The 22,479-nt window shown below is 40.0% G+C and overlaps 1 protein-coding gene across 3 annotated transcripts in view; it reads left to right on the top strand.

Annotated features, from left to right (window-relative positions):
• The window catches only part of CACUL1 (CDK2 associated cullin domain 1), a 55,335-nt gene extending 34,681 nt beyond the window's left edge, over positions 1-20,654 (top strand). For all 3 annotated transcript variants that reach the window (XM_052798801.1, XM_052798803.1, XM_052798802.1), the window contains 4 exons: positions 7,862-7,951; positions 12,484-12,622; positions 15,973-16,016; positions 17,208-20,654. In XM_052798801.1, coding sequence (XP_052654761.1) covers positions 7,862-7,951; positions 12,484-12,622; positions 15,973-16,016; positions 17,208-17,248 — 314 coding nt within the window. In that variant the 3' untranslated portion in view covers positions 17,249-20,654. The remainder of the gene's footprint in view (positions 1-7,861; positions 7,952-12,483; positions 12,623-15,972; positions 16,017-17,207) is intronic.
• The last annotated feature ends 1,825 nt before the right edge of the window (positions 20,655-22,479 follow it).

The raw sequence follows: 22,479 nt of genomic DNA, 5'->3' as shown, positions 1-22,479 counted from the left end.
TTTGCTGTGTTGACCTCCAGAAGCCTGCTGATCTCAGTCAGGCAAGGGACCCTCATCTCTTTGGCTGTGTACTGCTATGACATAATGCCTTTCGTTAATAAATTCCATATCTAGCTTTTGTTTGTGAATACCCCAGGAGAAGAGCAGCAGTGCAAAAGGCTGAGAGAAGGACTGTGATTGATGCCAGGTTCATAGCCTGACTATACAGTTACAACAGAGACCACAGGGTTTATTTTGATGTGTTGGTTTTTTTAATTCACTCTCCATGCCTCACCCTTTGGCAGAGATAGACAAGAAAAAGATGGATTGGGTTGACTTTTTCCCTGCTCTAGTTGGCATTTCTTTTTTTCCCCTCCAATTTGACATCTGTCTCAAATGATCTGCATATGAGAAGCAAGCTGTCATTGCCTTGACCCACAAACTGCAGAGAAAATCCCCTGAAAAGGGGGGGAAAACACTCCTGTTATTTTGCAGCTTCTTACAGAAGGCATTGCCCCCATGCTTTTTGTATGCTGCCCTTTTGGATTTGCATTCAAGAAGTTGTTCTTCTTTGTGCTTCTCATTTCCGTGTCAGATCTAATGCTTCTGTTTCATAAAGAAATAGTAGTTAGTTTCATAAATGAACTTGTTTCTGAATGGCTGTGCTGAACTGGATCAAAAGTCAGTGTAGCCCAGTGTCCTGGCAAAAAAGCATGGAGCTTCATTATAGGTTTGCTGCAGCAGAAGTTCGATGACCATGGTTTTATATCTTGAAATGTATGTGCCCTGTAGGAAGAGCTGAAGGTTTCCTTGCATGTTTTAGGCTACGTCTGCATTAATAAGTGGTGTGGTACAAAGGGAGCAGATCTACAAAGTATGAAAGACCTGCATGTTGGTGTTGAGGACCCAGTGTTCGCCTTACACGTGTTTTGGAGAGTTGTATTTCATGCTTGCTAATGTCTGGTCCTGTGGACAGAATGCCAGTTAGTAGTTTGAGCACATCTGGTTTAATCTTGTCCAAAAGGAATTAAGTTAATACGCTCCAAGGCAGCTCTGTCATACGAACCAAAGAGCAGTAAGTGGGGATGATCAGTGAATTTGCTTCAAAAGCACATTTCTAATCTGAACTAAAGCATTAATATATAATCTGCCCTTAAGCATTTGAAATCACTGTTCTTTTTTCTTTGAGACACAGAGTGACTACTGTGATGGCAGAAGCAATATGTTGTTAAAAAAATGTCCTATTCGATTGCTGAGGCTTTTCCCTTCTGTAATATATTGGATGTTGCTCAGCCCCTAGACACTGCTTTGCTTATTTTTTTCCTTAAAGTGTGCAAAATCAGTATGAGAAGAAAACCTGCACAACCTCACTTTGCCACCTTCATAAAGCTATGCTTCTTTCTTTTTAAGTTTAAGAATGATACAGAAAAATAAAATGGTAGGTTTCTTTAAAAAAAAAAAAAAGGCAGAATTACTTGCCTGTGGAGTGACTTGCTCTCTGTCTTTAGAATCAGGCTACATGTCTGGATGGGTAAAATGAAATGAGAAGATTCCTTCCTAAGAGCCTCAAAAAATGAAGCAAGGTAGCAGAGCACTAGGAGAAAATACTGATTCATTCCAGTGTATTTGTACCAGACTAAAATGGGGTGATTTCTATGAGAATTCTTCTACAACAAAAAGCTAATTTACTTTTTTCCCCAGCTATAAAGTTGTTGAAATACCAGCTTTGGGCAGCAAATGTTTTTGGGGACAAGAGGGTTCTATAGCATAAAGGGTCCTTTTTGAGATGTAGGGAAGGGATGCTTTTATTATCAAGTTCTTCATTAAAAGTAATTTTTAAAGACTTTTGTGCATCTACAAGACTGTGAATCTGTTCAGTGTTTAATTTCTGGCTTACTCTACATAGGCAAATAGTTTAATCCCATTAGCTCCACTTCAAATTCCCATTCTAACCTTAAACCAGTGTTTTCCTTCCTCTCTTCATTCCAAATATTGGTAGACAGAGATAACCGATAGTGAAAATCAACTGCAGTATGTTCCATTTCTTTTCCAGCATGTGGGCAGTGTGCTGGGGCTCTGCTATTGCAGGATAATCAGCCATTCCTTCCTCTTCAGAATACTGAATTGGCATGTTAATGTCAGTCTGGTCTTAGACCTCAGCAGGTACCTACCCCTACCCGCTCAAGGGCTGTATAGGATAGCTTTTGTAGCTATTAATCTTTCTTATATCCTCTGTGCTCTGCAGACCTGATGGAATAATTGAGAATAACACTCTTGCCAGTTTAAGGGTGGTATCACTAATATTGAAGTGGTAGCTGTGATTTGACAGGGCTAAGTAATTGTATTGTAACCATACTGGAAACAGTACTGTTACGAAGTATCATAGAATACCCTCATATTCTTTAAATAACGTTTAATCTACACACAAATTTTGTCAGTGAACTAAACTTTTCATCAAAGAACTAAGTTATTTTAAAAAAGTTGCAGCAGTGTTTCCTATTTTTCTTGTTCCATGTTGATAAAGTTGCAGCACCTCAAAGTAAGGGAATTTTTTAATTGGAAAACGTAGTCTCAAATAATGACCATCATGTTTAATCTGGCTCCTTGGTAAAGAAATAGGAATAATGTTCCTATTTCAGTAAGCCTTCATAAAATTGTAAACATGAAAATACCACCTTATTTTCCGGTTATAGAAGTCCAAAAGTCTATATTTCTATATTTATAGCTTTGTTTTTCATATTTATTCTTGTTACAACACTGAATATTTTCCATGTTATTAAGACTTGGAATTTTTATTTTGTGGCATTTTTATTAGATACTTTATAAAGCTTTTGGGCTATGTAATGAATATTTCAAAAGTAATCTGTGGCTTCATTAAATGCCTAGTAATAAATACAACTTCTAATGTTTTTTTTCTAACCTACGTTTTAATTAATTACAAACTTTTGAAGAATTTAACTTGCTAAGAATTTATTTTTAGTTCTGTTTAAAAGAAAATAAAAATGCAGAATCACAAGGAGTTTGATGTAACAGCAAGTGTGAGGGTTAAGCCAGAGGGAAGGTCAGTTTTCATGCAAATGGCTTTTGAAGTTCTAAATTGATAGCTGACATGTACCTGGGTTAAAGTAATGAAAAGGTAATATATGATCAAACTTCATCAGTCAATTTAATAATAAAATAGGCAGCAGGTGAAAAAACCCCAACAAACCCCAAAGAACAAAAAAAAAAAACCAGAAAACAACCAACCTCCCAAGAAGCCTCAACCCAAACAAACAACAACCTACAGCCACATCTCGGGGACGCCAGCTGTAGCAATTCCCTTCCTGTTTAATTGCAGTTGGCATGTGGGGTTCAGCCAAGTGCTTTGCATGGACTAGATTTGGGAGTAAAGATTGGGATACAGGAACCTTATTCAAGGTGAATCTGATGTTATCACAGTGAAGTAGAAGAGTATGTGTGGTCAGATGGACCCGATATAATTTAGCTGAGAGAAAGGTAATTTATTATACTGTAGATTTGAATGCATGTGATCTGATGATATTTCTAAAGGGCAGAACTTCCAGGTGAGCCTGTGCTGTGAAGGTTTGTTTAGGCTGTGCACTGGTGATGGCTCCATCGTTACAGCTGTGCATCCCTGTATTTCTCAAAGTTGTGCAAGGGCTCAAGTTCTGTGGAAATATTGAAGTTGCTATTCTGCAAAATAATATTGTATTGGCTTTGTGTGGCAAGGTTTTGGTAGTGGGGGTGGGGGGGTGGTTACAGGGGTGGCTTCTGTGAGAAGCTGCTGGAAGCTTCCCCTGTGTCTGACAGAGCCAATACCAGCCAGCTCTAAGACGGACCCGCTGCCGGCCAAGTCTGAGCCCATCAGCGATAGTGGTAGCGCCTCTGTTGTAACAGATTTAAGAAGGAAAAAAAAAAAGTTGCTGGGACAGACAGAAATGGCAGCCGGAGAGAGGAGTGAGAACATGTAAGAGCCCCAGCCCTGCAGACCCCCAGGTCAGTGCAGAAGGAGGGGAGGAGATGCTCCAGGTGCCGGAGCAGAGATTCCCCTGCAGCCCGTGAGGAAGACCACGGTGAGGCAGGCTGTCCCCCTGCAGCCCAGGGAGGTCCACAGGGGAGCAGATCTCCACCTGCAGCCCGTGGAGGACTCCACGCCGGAGCAGGTCGGTGTCTGAAGGAGGCTGGGACCCCGTGGGAAGCCCGCGCTGGGTCAGGCTCCTGGCAGGACCCATGGATCTGTGGAGAGAGGACCCCACGGAGCACCTTTTCTGGCAGGACTTGTGACCCCGTGGGGGACCCACGCTGGAGCAGTGTGCTCCTGAAGGACTGCAGCCCGTGGAAGGGACCCACGCTGGAGCAGTTTATGAAGAACTGCAGCCCGTGGGAAGGACTCACGTTGGAGAAGTTAATGGAGAACTGTCTCCCGTGGGAGGGACCCCACGCTGGAGCAGGGGAAGAGTGTGAGGAGTCCTGCCCCTGAGGAGGATGAAGCGGCAGAAAATAACGTGTGATGAACTGACCGTAAACCCCATTCCCCGTCCCCCTGTACCGCTGGAGGGGGGGGGGTAGGTAGAGAATCTGGGAGTGAAGTTGTGCCCGGGAAGAAGGGAGGGGTGGAGGGAAGGTGTTCTGAGATTTGGTTTTATTTCTCATTACCCTACTCTGGTTGATTGGTAATAAATTGAGTTAATTTTCCCCAAGTTGAGTCTGTTTTGCCCATGACAGTAATTGGTGAGTGATCTCTCCTGTCCTTATCTTGACCCACGAGTCCTTTGTTATATTTTCTCTCCCCTGTCCAGCTGAGGAGGGGGAGTGATAGAACGGCTTTGGTGGGTACCTGGCGTTCAGCCAGGGTCAATCTGCCACAAATATAAATATTGCATATATATTAGAATTAAGCACTAAAGAGCACAGTTTGTACAATGGGGTAAAGATCTCTGGAATACATTTGTTTTACTTTGAGTTGCATTTAATGGGAATACACTTTATAATTTTAAGTGCATTATTGAATAGTTACAACTTTGACTACATCTGCCTAAGCCATACTCACGTATGATTGGTTAAAATATCTTACTTTGAAGTTCTATTAGATTACTGCAAAGGGAGGAAAAAAATCTTCTGTTCTAACATGCAAAAGTTTCATTGTTCTGCCAGAAAAATTACATCTTTGCCAAGCAAAATAAATCTATTTTGAAAGGAATGTTGAAGGACAGAAAGATTTTTAGGATAGCCAACTCATAGTTTCTGCAAGTGAATCTTGAGTTATGAGCAAGTGAGTTTGAACTTGTAAGATATCATCTGCTACTCTTGGAATTACTGCAGCCCTGGATCCTGCCCCAAGGACGCCACTGTAATTAGGAAGTAGCTTAAACCTTCATCAAGGGGCAAACTTCAGAGTACCTGAAGTGCTGCAGGTTCATACCTCACTTACTCCAATACAGTTCATCCTCCATTCGTCAAAAAAATCCTGAGGCCATTCTGGGTGTTGTGTCTTACTTCAGTTCAACAATATTTCAAAGGATCTTGTATCTTTCTGCAATTAAAGCATTTCATCATGGGAACCCACACTTCTCCTCTTTGATTCTGCCATGAGTTATTTTCAAGACTATTTGAAGGTTAATTAACTTCTTTGCATATTGGTTACTTAGTCTGTAAAGTGCAATATTAGTTCATAAACACTGTGGAGGTGGTCAGATAGTATCATAGTGTCATTACCACTGTCATTCATCTGAGGTTTAGTTTTATTCTGCCTCACCCTGTTCTGTCTTTGTAAATGCCACAGGTGGAGCTTCTGGGAGTAGGTAGAAGGAGTACGTCTCCAGTACCACAGGCTGAGAGGAATGAGGTGGGCTGCCAGTCTGGTGTGCTCATCACATCTTGTCTTTGATCCATATATACCATAAAATAAAGTTTTTCTTTGTCTCTGCCATCTACTTGTTCTATGTTATTTAAAAATAAAAAAAAAATTAAAAAAATTGAAAGATGGCAGTACATACAACTGTGTGCTTGGGGTATAGGCACTGTATTTCGGATTTCATCCGTAGGTGGAGTGTGACCTGCAGTTTTCCATTTACTCAGAGATACCCAAGTAGTAAGATACCCTCTAGTTCGTTATGTAGTTGTGAGCAGCTTCTGTTAATGCTTGGTTTGTCCCCAGAGCAACTCTGAATAACTTCTTTCTCTTCCACAGTATGCCCTGTACATATACAATTACATAAAGTAGCTTCTGAAATATTTTAAAATTGCTTTTACTCGTTATAACTTGGATACAACTGGAGAGCATGGTTTTCAGTTTATCAGGAGTAAAATCAAGAAAGTCTGTTAATTGAATTATTTCTTAACATCTATTAAAATGTTCAAGTGACTTTTAACACTGGACTTTGTGGTCTTTAAGTCAATATTAATTTTTAGGCTTATTCTGTTTTAAATAATTTGTTATACATAGCTTTGGAACATAATTTGGTGCCTACATATGAAGAATAAATTTTGAGTTCTCTGGACACGTTACAAATCTGTTGGTGAAGTTTATGCTGAAGGTAGCTACAGTCTAATTAAATATATATATATGTATATACACACACATTGTATGGATTGTGCATTACTGTCTGCATATCTTCCTTACAAAGCATTATCCCCTTTTTAATTTTATGATTTGCAACTTTCCTGCCTGCCAAAAGGCTGTTTGAAAAATCTTTAGGAAAGAGGCTGTACATATGTCATTACAAAACAAATCACAGGTTCTCACCCCCTCAAGGCTTCAGCTGAAAGGAACAAGCACTTTTAAGATGGTTCTTTGTAAAATAAATTCATCCATAACAGTTAAATATAACCACTTTGATTACTTGGAGGTTAGAAAAAATACTTTCTTTTTTTAATCTGCCTATTACATGAGCCCCTTAAACAGTTTCACAAAGAGAAGAACATGCTGCAGAAGATTTTTCTTTTTATGGTAAGTACTATAGTGGCAGATACTGAAGACAGAACTGAAGAAGCTTTGAAGTTTAAAAACCAGAGTCTCTACAATGTAAGCACAAGAGATATGCCCTTTAGGTAGAATTGTAGGAGTCATTTCTCCTCTACACAGTGGGTACAGAAAGGTGTGTATACTGCTCAAGTCCTTTGTAGAGGCATAAAAACTGAAAGGCAGCAGTTAGTTTTAAACCTTAGTGATTTATTTTTTTGATTGTTTATGTAATTCAGATGGATGTACAAACCTCAAATAAATACAAGGCAGGCTAAAGGTCTGGCTATTGTAATACAAGCAGTAGATCCGCTATTGCCAAGTTTTCCTACGAGAGGAAAATGCAGTTATTGCAATGTTTACTACAGAAGAGACCAAAAATGAAATAGAAATGTTCACTTGTGTTTAAAAGAACAAACAACTTTTCTTATTTGATTTTTACTTTTTTTTTTTTTTTTACACTACTTGTACTTCATTCATAGACTTTCAATGCAGCCTTAGTTTAATGGACAAGACGCTAAACACTGTAAAGCGAGGATCTGTGGATCTCGAGGTGTTTAGCACACTCGGTATGAGAGTGCTTCTAAAAATAAGTTGTTTACTTCAGTTCTGCATCTGAATACTTAGAGCTATCGCTTGCTTGGTTTTTCCTCAGAACTCCTGCTACCTGTCTGAAAACAGATGAAAAATAAGTTATTTCATATTTTCATCATACGTAATTTGAACAGAATACTTCTATTGAAAGGTGACGGTTTATTACTCTTGAGAATTGTTGCAATCAGATAACTGGCTGTTTCCTTTGTGAGGACATCAGATAACAAAAAAAGCACAACTACTGTATTTCTTCGATACAAAAATGTATGTTTAAGAGCCTATATTTCTTGGTTAGAAAAATGGCTAATTCTCTTAATTTTATTTCAGCTTTACTTTTGGAAGCTCAGTCAACGCCGTTTCAAATAACTCCTTCAACCATGGCAAATATAGTGAAAGGCCTGTATACACTACGACCAGGTAAAAAAAAGAAAAATGTTTCTAGGAGTCTCTCATACTGTGGCTATGATGTGTTTTCCTAAATATGTATGCGGTTGCTGTCTATCTAATGCACATTTAACAAACAAATGTGCATTGTGTTCTGTCCATCATAATGCTTAGTGTCTACTATGCAAAGGCCCTGGTGGTTCTTGTTGCCCATTTCTGTGACCTGGGTACCATGTGAACACCAAATTAATTTTAAAAAAAACAACCCAACCCTCTACTCTGGGGACAGAGGGAACACCTATTTCTTTTGCTTTGTAGAAATAAAGAAAGAAGGCTGTTTAAGAAGTCAGTCATGGCAGTTTAAAAGTATTGAAATAGTGAAAGTTATATTGTGAGTCGCACTTCAGCCAGATCTTTGACATGAGATGACTGTTTTGTCTATGAAGCCATTACTTGGTTGGTATTATTTCATGGAAGAGCTTAATTTAACTTGTGAGTACATCATGACATCTTGTGCAACAGCAGTTATATTGATAGGAAAATGGTGTTGCAGATTTTAATCAATTTTGTACCAAAATCTTTGGTTCTGTAAGTTTTGGAGAACCAAGCAGAGCTCTAGCCTGTGTTCGAAAAGACTTTAGAAACAGAGAGTATTCAAAATATCCATAAAAAAACGGTACCTGCTTCCCTTCCTTTTGCAATACTGATACTTTCTTCTTACCTTGGTGTGACTGAGAGGATTGTGTCTGAGCTTCAGTCTGTTTTTGCTTTGCAATCCACATTTACAGAAATAGAAATGAGGATGGGAGAGCTTTACAAAAAAAGCCCTTTTCTGTAGTGCAATGTTTAGCTTGTATACACGTCAGGAACGTGGTGGACCCTCCATTTACAAAATGCATGGATAAAGCACTTTCAGTAAGCAAAGTTTATTTTTACAACAGCAAAATTAACATCCTACCATAATTTTTGAAGGCAATACTAATTTCATAAACTGTTTAGTACCAAAGGAAGGAGGGGTATATACATCAGTATAAAAGTATAATTCTTCTGAAAGCAGCTCAGTATGGTTTTGTTGTACTGCACTTAGTACTGTAGATGATGGACTTACAATTTCCCAGTTGTCCATTTCAGATGATCCCTGTCTTGCTTTCTACTACATAACACAACAGATACTGGTTTGGGTTGGTATCATGGGCCTAATCAGATTTTTGAATAGTTGTCTTATGTCTGTAAGATCTTTTAAGTATAAAAAATGTTCTTACAATTCGTGATGCCTGCTTTTCACAGCTGGGTATGAAGACCCAGGTGATTGACTTTAAGCTAGTGCTTAAACAGATACACATTTGCTCTAATTACCTGCTCCTCAAACTTCTCAGCCTCTGAGAAAATGAGGAACTTTAATGTCATTCCAACCAGAAGAGCACAAGATAGACTTACTGATGTAAAAGGCTGTTCTTTGGTGGTGCTGGTTTTTGAGGATGAATTCTGAAACAATCAGGGCAAGAGTTCCTCTGAGGTAGTGCTGCTCACTTATTCTGTGGGACATGCTCCATTGGATGTATCATGGGGACTGGGCAGCAGATAACTGGGAAGTAAAGCATAAAATGTGGCCAGTGGGAGGTGCTGGGGGATTAAAGCAGCACTGGGAAGCATCTGTTTAGGCAGTGCAGAGAGCAAATGGAGAAGCGATGCTTATGTGGCTGGTGGCCATGGGCTTTCTCTTCTCTTTCTCTTCTTTTACTTTCTCTTCAAGTTGCAAGTACTTGACAGCCGTTAGACTTCAAATGTTGCCAGAAAAGACTGTCTTCTAATTCTAGCTCCAGCACGCAGTGGCCGCAGTAGAAAAGGCTGAAGCCTGGGCAGGTGCTTGGGCTGCTAGTTGGCCCACTTGGATTTAATCTGAAATACTCTTTTCACCTCACCTATAATGATCTGGTAGTGGCATGAAATACCATACCACAGTATTTCATGTTGTGAATTCCAAGACAGTTTATTAGCTTAGCTAAACTATTCAGTAGCAGTAGGGTTTTTTTGTAGGTAGCATGTTCTGTGTGGTACTTTTTTACTGTATTTCATAAGATGAAAAGTGCCGTTTTATGTCTGTAGAGTGTTGTTCGTTTTGTTGGTTTGGTTTGGGGGGGGGGGGTTGGTTGTTTTTTTTGTTTTTTGTTTTTTTTTTTTTAATCGAGCACTGCTATGGTCTGTGGGATCTGTGGAACTACAGACCTGTCAGCCTGACCTCGGTGCTGGGAAAGGTTATGGAACAGATCACCTTGAGTGCCATCACACGGCCTGTACAGGACAACCAGGTGATCAGGCCCAGCCAGCGTGGGTTTATGAAAGGCAGGTCCTGCTTGACCAACCTGATCTCCTTCTGTGGCAAGGTGACTTGCTTAGTGGATGAGGGAAAGGCTGTGGATGTTGTCTACTTGGACTTTAGGAAAGCCTTTGTCACCATTTCCCACAGCATTCTCCTGGAGAAGCTGGCTGTTTGTGGCTTGGATGGGTGTACGCTTTGCTGGGTAAAAAGCTGGCTGGATGGCCGGGGCCAAAGAGTTGTGGTGAATGGAGTGAAATCCAGCTGGTGTCTGGTCACAGGTGGTGTTCCCCAGGGCTCAGTACTGGGGCCAGTATCTGTGTCAATGATCTGGACGAGGAGGTCGAGTGCACCCTCAGTAAGTTTTCAGGTGACACCAGGTTGGGCGGGAGGGTTGATCTGCTGGAGGGTAGGGAGGGTCTACAGAGGGATCTGGACAGGCTGGGTCGATGGGCCGAGGCCAGTTGTATGAGGTTCAACAAGGCCAAGTGCCGGGTCCTGCACCTGGGTCACGGCAACCCCACGCAACCCTACAGGCTTGGGGAAGAGTGGCTGGAAAGCTGCCCCGTGGAAAAGGACCTGGGTGTGTTGGTCGACAGCCGGCTGAATATGAGCCGGCAGTGTGCCCGGGTGGCCAAGAAGGCCAACGGCATCCTGGCCTATATCAGAAATGGTGTGGCCAGCAGGAGCAGGGAGGTGATCGTCCCCTGTCCTGGGCACTGGTGAGGCCGCACCTCGAGTGCTGTGTTCAGTTTTGGGCCCCTCACTGCAGGAAAGACATGGAGGGGCTGGAGCGTGTCCGGAGAAGGGCAACGAAGGTGGCGAAGGGTCTGGAGCACAAGTCTTACGAGGAGCGGCTGAGGGACCTGGGGTTGCTTAGCCTGGAGGAAAGGAGGCTGAGGGGAGACCTGATCGCTCTCTACAGCTACCTGAAAGGGGGTTGTGGTGAGGTGGGGGTCGGTCTCTTCTCCCCAGTAACAAGCAACAGGACGAGAGGAAATGGCCTCAAGTTGTGCCAGGGAAGGTTTAGATTGGATATTAGGAAAAATGTCTTCACCGAAAGGGTTGTCAGGTATTGGAACAGGCTGCCCAGGGAAGTGGTGGAGTCGCCATCCCTGGAGGTATTTAGAAGATGTGTAGATGTGGCGCTTAAGGACATGGTTTAGTGGTGGACTTGGCAGTGCTAGGTTTACAGTTGGACTCAATGATCTTAAAGGTCTTTTCCAACCTTAAATGATTCTACGATGAGGGAGGTTAGTGCATTGTTTTCTGTTTAAACCACCTGCACATATAGTAATGATTATTTAGTGAGTTTGCTGATTAAAGACTGTTGAAGCTTGGCATGGACCAAGTAACCAAATGTGGGAATTGGATAAAAACTCGTAATGTGCCTTAGTGAATATGTTTAAAAGCATCCCTTTTTCCAAGTAAAGATGAGGTTTAAGATAACTGCTAGAACCTCTGGAAAGTCTGGCTTCAGAAATACTTGAGGAGTATTTATTTTTCTTAGAAGTTTTTACACAGTTGCTATAAACCCCATTTTCATCTTTTGCTCAGTCTTCTGTATTTCTTATCATCAGCCTTGAAGCAACTTTAACATAATCTGTCTTGCTTCTGTAAGGCAATGTTCAGTGTAGTGAAATTAAATCACATTTCTATCCTGAAGCTGAACTAGTACAGGTTAAAATTTTATAATGAACATTAAAAAGTGTTCATCTAAGCTCTGGAAGATCGGTGAGAGAATTGCATTAATTCATTTGAAATGGGGGATGGAGAAGCAGGGTTGTATGGTGATATTACTGTGCTTTCTAGAAGTAAGGCTTGGGGAAGAGAGGTATAAATTTTGTGAATATGCTTCCTGGAATAAAGTGTTACAAATGATCTGATTATCAAGGTGAGTTTGCTGATCCTCATTACCTGTCCTTGAGAATGTCCAGAGAGTCAGCAGGCCCTACGAGATGCAGCAAGAACTGAATTTCAATTTGATGATAACGTTGATGACCAAAAAACCCAGTAATTCCATTATCTACATGTAAACATCTGATTTTAACAGTTTGATTATGTGTTCTACTTTAAGGCTTGGTTTCTGTGGTTTTGGGGGGATGCTTTGGGGTTTTCTGTTTTTGTTGTTTTTTAATTCAAGATCCTAAAATGTATTTAAAATAGAGCAAAGTTACATTTGTCAAAGAGTAAAATTTTCAAAAGATCTTTTCCACGTGTTTTGTTGTTGCTTTCCCTCTTCTTACAGAATGGGTACAGATGGCACCAGCTTTATTTTCTAAATTCATCCCAAATATTCTACCCCCTGCTGTGGAATCTGAGCTTCAGGAATATGCTGCTCAAGACCAGAAGCTTCAAAGAGAGCTTATGCAGAATGGATTTACTAGGTAATAATTATTAATCTTCAGTAGTAATTGTGCTGGACGGTGCTGAAATGTTAAAATGGATACACCTAAAAATATTGAAGAAATAATTTAAGAGTTAATAAAGAACCTTCACAACCCAGTATCTGAAATATGGCCTTATTTTCCATGCAATTTGAGCACTACCAACCCTGCAGATGGTACCAGAAAGTAGATGATCAGAAGTCTTGAGATATTTTCATGAAACAGATTGCTTACAGTTCATGCCTTCCTGTGTTTTGATTGCGCTTCTAATGCATGATCATGCTCCTGTTCAGCCATTACTTTGGCCGTTTATTTTCTATAAGCTGACTTTTTTTCATAATGCTTCTGAAAATGTCAGTTGATGACTTCTTATTCCACTTTCAGAGCTATTTTATACTGTCAAGGTGTTTATTTTAAGTAGGTATTTCTCTTCTGGCTATTGAATTGGGGGAAAAAAAAGAACAAACAGTAAAAGAGACAGTGGAAAATTTTTGTAACCTATATTGTTTACTCTGGGCTGTGCCTGTTGCTCTGTGCTCTTCTATTTAACTGTCTAGACAGAAGCACAGCTCTTTCACCACAGCAGTGTGCCACTTTCGCAGTAGTCTGACAAACCAAGATCAAGCTGGGGAAGCTATCGTGCTCTGTTCCCAAGAGGTTTGTGAAGGGAGTACATCTTCATCTTTCCTGTTACCTGTGCAGTGCTGAGAATCTGGTCCTGTAGTCTGAAGACCCACTAGACGTGGTTATGTTTAGTGTTAGATGTACTCCTGCATTTCATACTCTTGTGTAGTTTTCCTTGAAGGTAATCTCTCTCTTCAAAGCTTGGTAAATTATTGAGCTTCAAAACTCTACTACTGACCCAAATGCAAATGGTATTGTAGACTCATTCCTTGTCAGGCTTTCTGTTGAGGAAAAGAATTTTTTGATAGATATGCATGAGTTAAGACACTAAAAACAAAGCCATAAGAGCTTGGGCTGAGAAAAGCAGTGCATTGGGCCCAAGAAATAGAAGTTTAGACTTTGAAACTGAGTGAGCATATAATGCTGACAGAGGATTGTAATGCACAGAACAAAACAAAACCAAGAACATTTTGGTTTTGTCTAACTTTCAATCTTACTAATTCTGTAGGTGACTTATAGTTCTGCTTACAACTGCATTTCACAAGTTTTACACTCCATAGAGAATTAAGAATGAAGTTTCAAGTAGTAACAGTCCATATCCACAAAAACAATTGGTTTCAAAAACATTTTTCCCTAGGTACCTGAAAATAAGACAGGCTTGTAAGCTTGACTGTGAAGTTCTTTGGCTGGTACTGTGAGGAGGATACTGTATAAAAGGCTAGGAAGGGTAGTAGGAAGGATGCTGACCATTGCAAAGGCAACATGCCTCTGTCGTGCTCTCCTGTTACAGACTTGGTGGGATCCTTCAGAATATATTTTAGCAACTCCTGTTTTATGCAGAAAAGTAATTCTCTAGCACTGGAACTAATAAAAATCCATAGGAAACTGTTTCTATCCTGTGTGATAGGTGGGGACAAAGAAGAGATTAGGGCTTGAGGATAGTCATACAAGGAAGAACTAAGTAAAGGTTTCTCTGTCACATGTTGTTTGCAGAGTCTAATTCCCAAGAGTTCCTCTTTCTTTTGGCTTTCTGCAGCATGTGGTGATGTGGCTATCGGACATGTGAAGAGTTTTGGTGTGCCTCATAGGTTTAGAAAATTGGCCCACCCTAGCCCATGCTTTTGTGCAACTGCTGTTTCTATGTAGCTTGCTTTCAATTTATTAAATAAAAATGCAAAGTAAAACTTTGCAGTGGAATAACTGATTGATGGCATTTAGTCTCTGATGAATGTGTTTTGCACAGTATATTTTATATGGTTGTACTGCGAGGGAGTCAGTGCAGTCTGGTAAACATAGAGGTTATATAAAGTGTTAGAGTCGAGTCTGTCATCATTAAAAGGACACAAGGAAAACAAAACTGAAGTACAGGTAATATATTTGTTACATGCCATTTTGCAGTGGTATTTGAAATGCATTTCGCCTTGAAATGTATTTCAAGGTGTAATGTGCTTCTTCCTGTGTTATGAACATAGATTATATTTATTTATAATTTTTCAGAATTGTTATGAGGTTATATTCCTACACATATAGATGTATATATTTATATGTATGAAAGGATTGTTTTTCTCTTTTAGCAAGTAGTGTGCCAAGTCTGTTCTCTTCTGAGTTAGTATGAAATGTCATCTGTTCTCTAATTGCGCCAAAAAATGGTGATGTCTTTGCTGCTGTGTTTCCTACAACAATACCCATGAGGAACACAGCACAGTGAGGTGTCTTCAGCAGCATTAATGTCATGTCATGCTCTGGTTTAAATAGTCAGCTTATCAACAGTGTTAAATACTATTGCTGCAGCAAGTGGGAATACAAGCCAGTTCATTGCTGGTATTTCTCTTGTGAAAGACCTTAATTAAGGCATACACAGCAGATCCATCACATTAAGAGTAGTTTCAGGGAAGAACACCTCATGTTATTCAAAAAAACCCCTATTTCTACCAACTTCCAGCAGATAAATATGAAATTACAACCACTGTGATGAAAATATATTGAAATCTTTCTTCCTTATATAACACTATCAATAGCATATCATCACAAGAAACTTGTGAAGCAGCAGGATTTTCCAGCTTTAAGAGTTTGTGTGCACAAGAAAAAAAGGAAAAAAAAAGGTTTTCCAAATAGATGGGAATTTGACTTTGGGTTTTCAGCAGCAGTGATGTCAACTGGTGTTTACACAACTTTAGTTATTTATTTAAATCTTCTGCTTGAAGAGGGAATGCTGGCAGCTCAGACTTGCTTAGGGTCTGATTGTTGGGTTTTCAGGAGCATCTTACCTTTTTAGACTGATAGATGCAGAATTTTTTAAATAGTTCTATGAAGTTTAGTTGAGAAGTTTGAAATAAGGAATACAATTTTATGCATGACTTAAGACCACACTGCGTATGAGCAATTTTCCTCATCTTAATTTTATAAAAATCAAACCTACTATCTTTAACAAAAGAATGAGTTAATTAAATCTATAAAATACAGCTTATACTTCTGTTTTAGTAAATTGAGAATCCTGCGGTCATGTGTTATTGCTACTATGTTTGCATTTTGTTTCTAAAGTCTGTAAAAGTTGATGATTGTGTGGAGGTACTTCACTATTGTTTTCCCTTTTTTAAAATCATAGAATGGTTTGGGTTGGTACGGACCTTTAAAGGTCAACTAGTCCAACTCCCTTGCAATGAGCAGGGACATCTTCAATTAGTTCAGGTCGTCATGAAAATGTCTTTCTTCCCCTTCTTTCCTAGAGGTGACCAGTCACGCAAGAGAGCTGGAGAAGAGTTAACTTACAGTAAGTATGCATCTAACCCTGCCCTCCAGTGTGCTACAGTCCCTGACGGGTTGGGCATACAGGTAGTGGTGGGCTTCTGGGTTCTTGGGGGATGGTAAGGTGTCAGAGGCTACATCTCCACACGCAGCTAGCTGTCTGCCAATGTAAACTTTACCATTCTAAGTAATAATAGGAACTTCTTGGATCTAGAGCCTGGCTAACTGTGCTGGAGTCCCACAGCCACCTGTAAGGTAGTAAGATATCCTAGCTACTGAGGCCAAGAAATTTCTACTTCATTTAAGCGGAAGCTGAGGTCTTGAGGAAAAAGGACATAGTTGTCCCAAGTCTCTGCCTGGTCAGGATACACAACAGGCAATGAAATGATGAGCCAGTCCACCTCTGATATAAATCACCTGCTGGTAATGCATGTTTCCGTCCAGTGACAGAATGGAGAGTTTGGAGGGGTTTTTAACTTGGAACCCTCAATTAGTGTCTCATACAACCTGGGATGCACCTGCGTTGAGACACGAAAGGCAGTATTTGGCCACAAATGTTCAAGTCATGCAGCAGGGAAGTTCTCTTCCATTTGTAGATAAAGTCTCTTGCTGCATGTTTAACTGTAAGGTTCTTCACTTTGTTACTCCCTTAATTTTCCCCCGTATAGATTAGGGAGTGGGGGGAAGAGACACAGGGAGGAATCGTATTTCCATTCTCAGTTGGTTGCTCTACTCCAGACAGCCCTAATTTGGGTGCAGTCAGTCAAAGGTCTCATCTTCTCTGCTGACTAAATATCTAGCCAGGAGAGAATCTAGTCCCATACATTCTATGTTAGGATTGAAGTACAAAGTCCTGATTGTCATTAAATAGGCTTGGGGATTGGGGAATAGTATCTGTTCTGGTACTGTTGTTAACTTCAGTTCATTTTATTGCGTTCTTTTCGCCAAGTTCCCTCCTGTGAACTCCCATTCAGCTGAGTATGTTCGCTTTATTTCCTACCATAAAATGTCATACAGTTTTATGATGAACTCTTATTACAACCTGAAATGAATGAATGGATGTTTACGTGGTATGTCAGCTTCTGTTTACACTGTTAATGTTTTGCAGGCAACCTTTGGGCTGGTTGGTTTTTGGGCTGTTGGGGGAAGGGGGGCAAAGGACATAAGGTGGAAGTTTAATATGAGAGAATTTCTTGAACTTTTTATGTAATTTCAGATGGCTCATCAGCTTGTGCAAGCTCCAGGGGGTACAGATAGTGAATATACTGGATCAGCTTCTATTCCTAGCCAGAACAGACACTGGAGGAGCGCAGGTGGTATCCGGAGCCTCCTTTGGCAACTGCTGATACTCGAGCTCTGACACGAACTATGCCTCAAAGAAGAATTTTGGACTTTCTTCTTTATATAATAAAATGTCAGTTGCTGCTACAATTGGGATGACTTTGAAAGACATGATTCCTTGGTCTAGCCTCTCAACAAGTTCATGTTCTGCGATTTTTGTGAGGAATGCACCTTGAAAAACAATCCTTTCAAAGTGGAAATGGGCAGCCGAAATCAGCAGCTTCCAAAAGCGTTAGAATGGAAGAATCTTTTTTGCACTCTTTTCTTAAATATTAAGGACATTCTTAAAACTAGTTAACACGTCAGTGTATTAGTTTTTAAACTTCAAGGTATTTTCTGGAGCTTTTCCTTAAATAATAAGAATAAATTTTCATTATTTTGCAGTATTTGTTCATTAGTTTAAAAGTTGTCACCTTTTAAGAGTTGGTCCCATATAAATGTATCTTCTGTCAGGGAGTTTTAAATTCCAGATTTTTCTTTTATCTCTTTTTTTGTTACTTGGTATTTTGAAATCTGTTTTCCTATGTGTTTGTACTCTGTGCCTTCAGCTTGTGCACTTTGCAACTTTATAGACCATATTTTGTTACTGCAAAATGTGTTCTTGAGGAAAAACTTGATGTGAACAAACATGCTGCAAAGTTGCACTTTCTCTTTGCATTAATGGGAGGTGAATTTAAGGAGGAAGGAAGAAAAGTTGAACCTATCACCATCACTAATAGTGACTTGAAGTTTGTCCACTTTTTTTTTTCATATGTATTAGTGTTTAATGCTGGGACCAACTCTTGTAGAACCCCTCTCATTGACTTTTCATTGGCTTCCATAATTGCAATAGATTGAGATGTGAATTCCAGACTGAATGAAATACTAAGATGTGTATTATGCTGTGCTATGTAGAAACATTGTGGGCAAAATTCTCCAGTCTCTTAGGTCTGCAAAGTGCATCTCCGTCAGCACAAACCAGATTTGCACCTGATTAATCGGTGAATAATGGTACCTGTCCAAGATCACTTTGTGGCTCCTGTGCCATTTCTCCTGCTTCGGGGATGTGATGGGGGGTGTGATAGTGGATGTGGTCAGAATCGGGGAGTTGAGGAGTGGTGTAATGCATGCGTGTGTACCCATCAGCCTCCTGCTTCCAGTCTTGTGTAAACTCAGCTGGAGATCCAGTTGAGCCCGGTTCCAGGAGATCTGGACCTATGGTCTAAACCCTAATGATTGTGACATGGGTTTGTAGTATGGCTAATGCAATTCTTTCATGAGGGGAGAAACATACTTGAAAAAGCAGTGTGACTACAGGTTGTGGGGTTGGTTTTTTTTTATTACTATGGATTTATTTTTTATCACCTTTAGTTATGAAGAGAAATGAGTTGGTAATATAAAATCTTTCTGAAGTGAAACAAAAGTTTGTTCAGTTTTGTCTTGCACAACCCTTATGCCTGTTTAAAAAACCCACACAAAAACCTGACACAACCCCCTTTATGCTTGCATGAATTCATTACAAAATGCAGGAAAAAGATAAAAAATAGATGCGGCAGGGACAAAGTTTCTTTTTGTTTTGTAGCCAGGCTTCATGTAAATGAATTTAATTATATCAGTTTCACATCAGCCACTTTGGCAGTGCTGTTAGTTTGGAGGGGGTTGGGGGTGGGGGGTGGGGGAATGAGAAGGACGCTGCTGTGATTGACAGATTCACCTTTATATTTCTTTGCATATTTGCAAAACCTATTTAATTTTGAGGAAGTTTTTATTTTAAAAGTAAAAATGAATGCTTTAGTGTTTTGTTTTCTATGCAGAACAATGCCAGCAGTCTAATCTCTTCCCCAATAGTGGAAAACCAAACCACTCTGAGTAGGGATTTTTCAAGTGTTGATTAATGTTTGCTTCAACTTTGCTACCAGCTACTTAAGTTGAAGCAGAATTAGATAAAAACAGGGGTTTTGAAAGTTTTGCTGAAGTATGCAGTGGAGAAGTTAATGAAGGCTAATAGGGAACAAAAATGATTTGCCAGCTTCCAGATTTTTATCAGTTTTGGCTTTAAACAAAAATAAAACCTCTGATAGTGTCCTTAGCTTTAAAAATCACTGTTTGCTGAAGTGACAATATTCTTGAGTTAAGAATAGATGCATTAACCTAATTTGGTTAAAGTTTGTTTACAACTTCATTACCATTCTAGTTCACATAACACAGTAATCAAGCTCTGTCATCTTTGTCAAGTGATCACAATTTTTTTTCTGTTCTTAAAGTGGTTTTACTGGTTCAAGTTTGTAAATAACACGTCGTGCTTTTGCTTCAAGTTTGAGGCAAGGGTTCAACATTCATTTTACATTGCATTATGTTTGGGACACAAACTTCTAGAACAGTGATTCCATCAAAAGGTATGACATTCCTGTCAGCGTGTTTCACTTCTTATGCACTGAGTAGTGCTTGGATGCTTCTCAGTCCTGTGTAGCATTTTCACTTGGCCACCATACCTGAGAAATCTGTCTGTTAAGCACTGTATTATGTTGTAAATTTGGCATTAAAATTCCTGTATGTTTTGGCATTATTAACATAATGCTGAAATATTGTTTATCTGTTTGAAGACGTTATCATTGTGACTGAGCATGAAACAGAATACAGCATACTATACTAGATTATTTTGTTTCTCTGTAAACTTGCATTTTACTTAGTAAAACTAACTCAGCCAACTTGAGCATCGGTACTGTAAAGCCACAATTACGAACAGCATGATCCTAATTGCAGTATTTAATTTAACCAGATAACTTGTGGTAAATCCGTTGCATCTGTAGCTTACTCTGTTAAGATTAAGAGTAAAGTCAGTTATACAATGGGTGTCCTCTTTATGTTGCACTGGTTCTATAGCCAAACTTGCTACATTAAAATATTTTTAGATTAATTTCATTTCTTGATTTGGGAAGTTGAAATATTTAAATTCATCCTGCTGACTACTATAATGGTAGGCAATTGTCAATATATGGTCAAGATAGTCTTTGATACAAATGATGAAGGCGGGGGTCTAAATAGATAAGTACTCAACTCTTCTACAGTTGGATCTCCTTTCTGCAGTTGTTGAGGAAGTGTTTGTGGATGAATACTTTGAAGCAAAAGTTTTTGACTCTTGTCATTTGATAGAGATATGATCAGCTAGATTAATCGCTTTTTGTTTTTCCCTGACATGATTGTTCACTTTCTACAGGTTAAAAAAAAAGAAACTACAAAGGCCATGTTCTGAGCAACTGAAAAATGTTTTTCATGTACACTATGACAACCCTAGTGAAAGGACTATTCTGTAGAACTACGGAATAAAACCCAACTGCTTGAATTTGACTCCTGTCTTCAACCCGGCTCCAGTAGAGAGAAAACAAAGATTTTTGATGCCTTGACATGCACCAGCTATCCAGAGGGCACTTAGTTCAGCTCGCAGGGTGGACCTTTAGGATCAATTGACCACAACCAAACGGTACTGCTAGGGAGGGATGGTCACTGCTTGGGTTAGTGTACTTCCCCTTCTGCTCTGCTGGGACCGTGTGGTAACATGGGGATAGTCACTGTGCTGATGCCACTCTAGTTGAAAATTCCTTTTTTGAGGGTAGTCTTGTGTTGACAACCCATTTAACCTTAAATTCACAGCTGAATACTGTAAATAAGTTTGTTAACGATAGTATTTGCTTGCATCAGTGGTGTTTGTTTTGCTGCTCTGAAGAGTTCCTTCACTGCTCTTAGAGCACCTCCTCTAGAAGCCTTTAAATGCACATTACAGATCGCTGCACCTTTGTGGAGGTGTTTGCGTGGTGTAATACTGAGCTGCAAACTGTGCTCCAAACATTGTCACTGGGCAGGAAAAATACAGGTGGTCAGGCTTTGCGTGTCCCCGTTTCTCTGACCTGGGGCTCTGCTGTACCAGATTACATGTGCCTCGCTAGTACGAGGTGCAGCCTTCTCTAAGCAGGGGAGGGTGGAGCCCTCCAGTGCAGTTGCTTTGCTGGCTGATGCATGCAAGTCATGTCAGTGCTGTAGCACGTACTCGTGTCCGGTCATGCACACGCTCAGCACAGAGTCTGATCTCGGTAACTACTGCAACTTTTGTGAAAGGAAATGGAGGTCTCAGTCCTATTCGATCTTTTATTTCTAAGTAAGATAGAGGAGAATTTGCACACGGTCTGATCTTTCTTTCTGGAGCTCTCTTGGGAAGCATTCTCTGGCTGGTAGAGGAGAGGGATCTTTCCTCCAAGGAAAAGGACTATGGGTCATCTGTCTCTGATTTTTCTCTGCTGGTCTCCAAGGCAAGGTGGTGCAAGACGGTCAGTTGTATTGAGTGCACTATGCTTATAGTACTGCAAGACTTAAATTTTGGATTTAATCTAGGATAAACAATGATCTTTTTGGTAGGCTTACAAACTTCAGGTATTGGTAGTCACAGAAGGCGTGAATCAGGGGTGGACTTACTCTGGCAGGTGTCATTCTAGTAATTACAGGTCAGAGGAAGTAATTTTGTCCCAGAGAACGTTACTTATTATGGCATACATTGGTGTGATACTGGCCTAACAAGATATTTTTAATACCCGTAGCACCTGTTAACAGAAAAAGGGTGGAGAATCTAAATTTCATCTTCATCAGCACTGAACTACGCTGGATTTGCATTGGGAGCAGAATCACATGGGAGAGGAAGTCTTACCTTCTGTCAGGAGGCACAGATCATCAGCATTACTGCATTAGCAAAACAAGACAAACTTGCTAATTTGGCCTTAGTTGAAAGCTCCTTCACAAAGTGCTTTGTGCTTTGCTAGAGGGAGTGGAAGGATTAAACCCATATATATTGACCTAACTTGAATGACTGGTTTAAGGGGATTCCAAATTTTCATAGGCAGTGAGTACTCAGAAATCCCTTCGAGCTGTCTCTGTCCCTGGGATGCTCCAGATACACTTGGTTAATGTTCCTCTTTCTGAGCTTCTGCTAACTGATCTAATTAGCACAGAACAGGAAAGTTGACTCCCCTAATGATGACAACAGAATGAATTTAGTAATAGCATGTATTGCCTCTAGTATTGTTTTTCAGCTAATCATTCCTTAAGAAAAACTGTTAGTTTCTGAGGTGATCTGGGTCATCACCGGTTTCTATTAGACGGCAGCAGGTAATTTATTTGTT

This window comes from Harpia harpyja, chromosome 10, assembly GCF_026419915.1.
Source record: "Harpia harpyja isolate bHarHar1 chromosome 10, bHarHar1 primary haplotype, whole genome shotgun sequence".
Lineage (NCBI taxonomy): Eukaryota > Metazoa > Chordata > Aves > Accipitriformes > Accipitridae > Harpia > Harpia harpyja.
The sequence above is the reverse complement of the archived record's forward strand: the minus strand, read 5'-3'. Positions and strand labels throughout refer to the sequence as shown.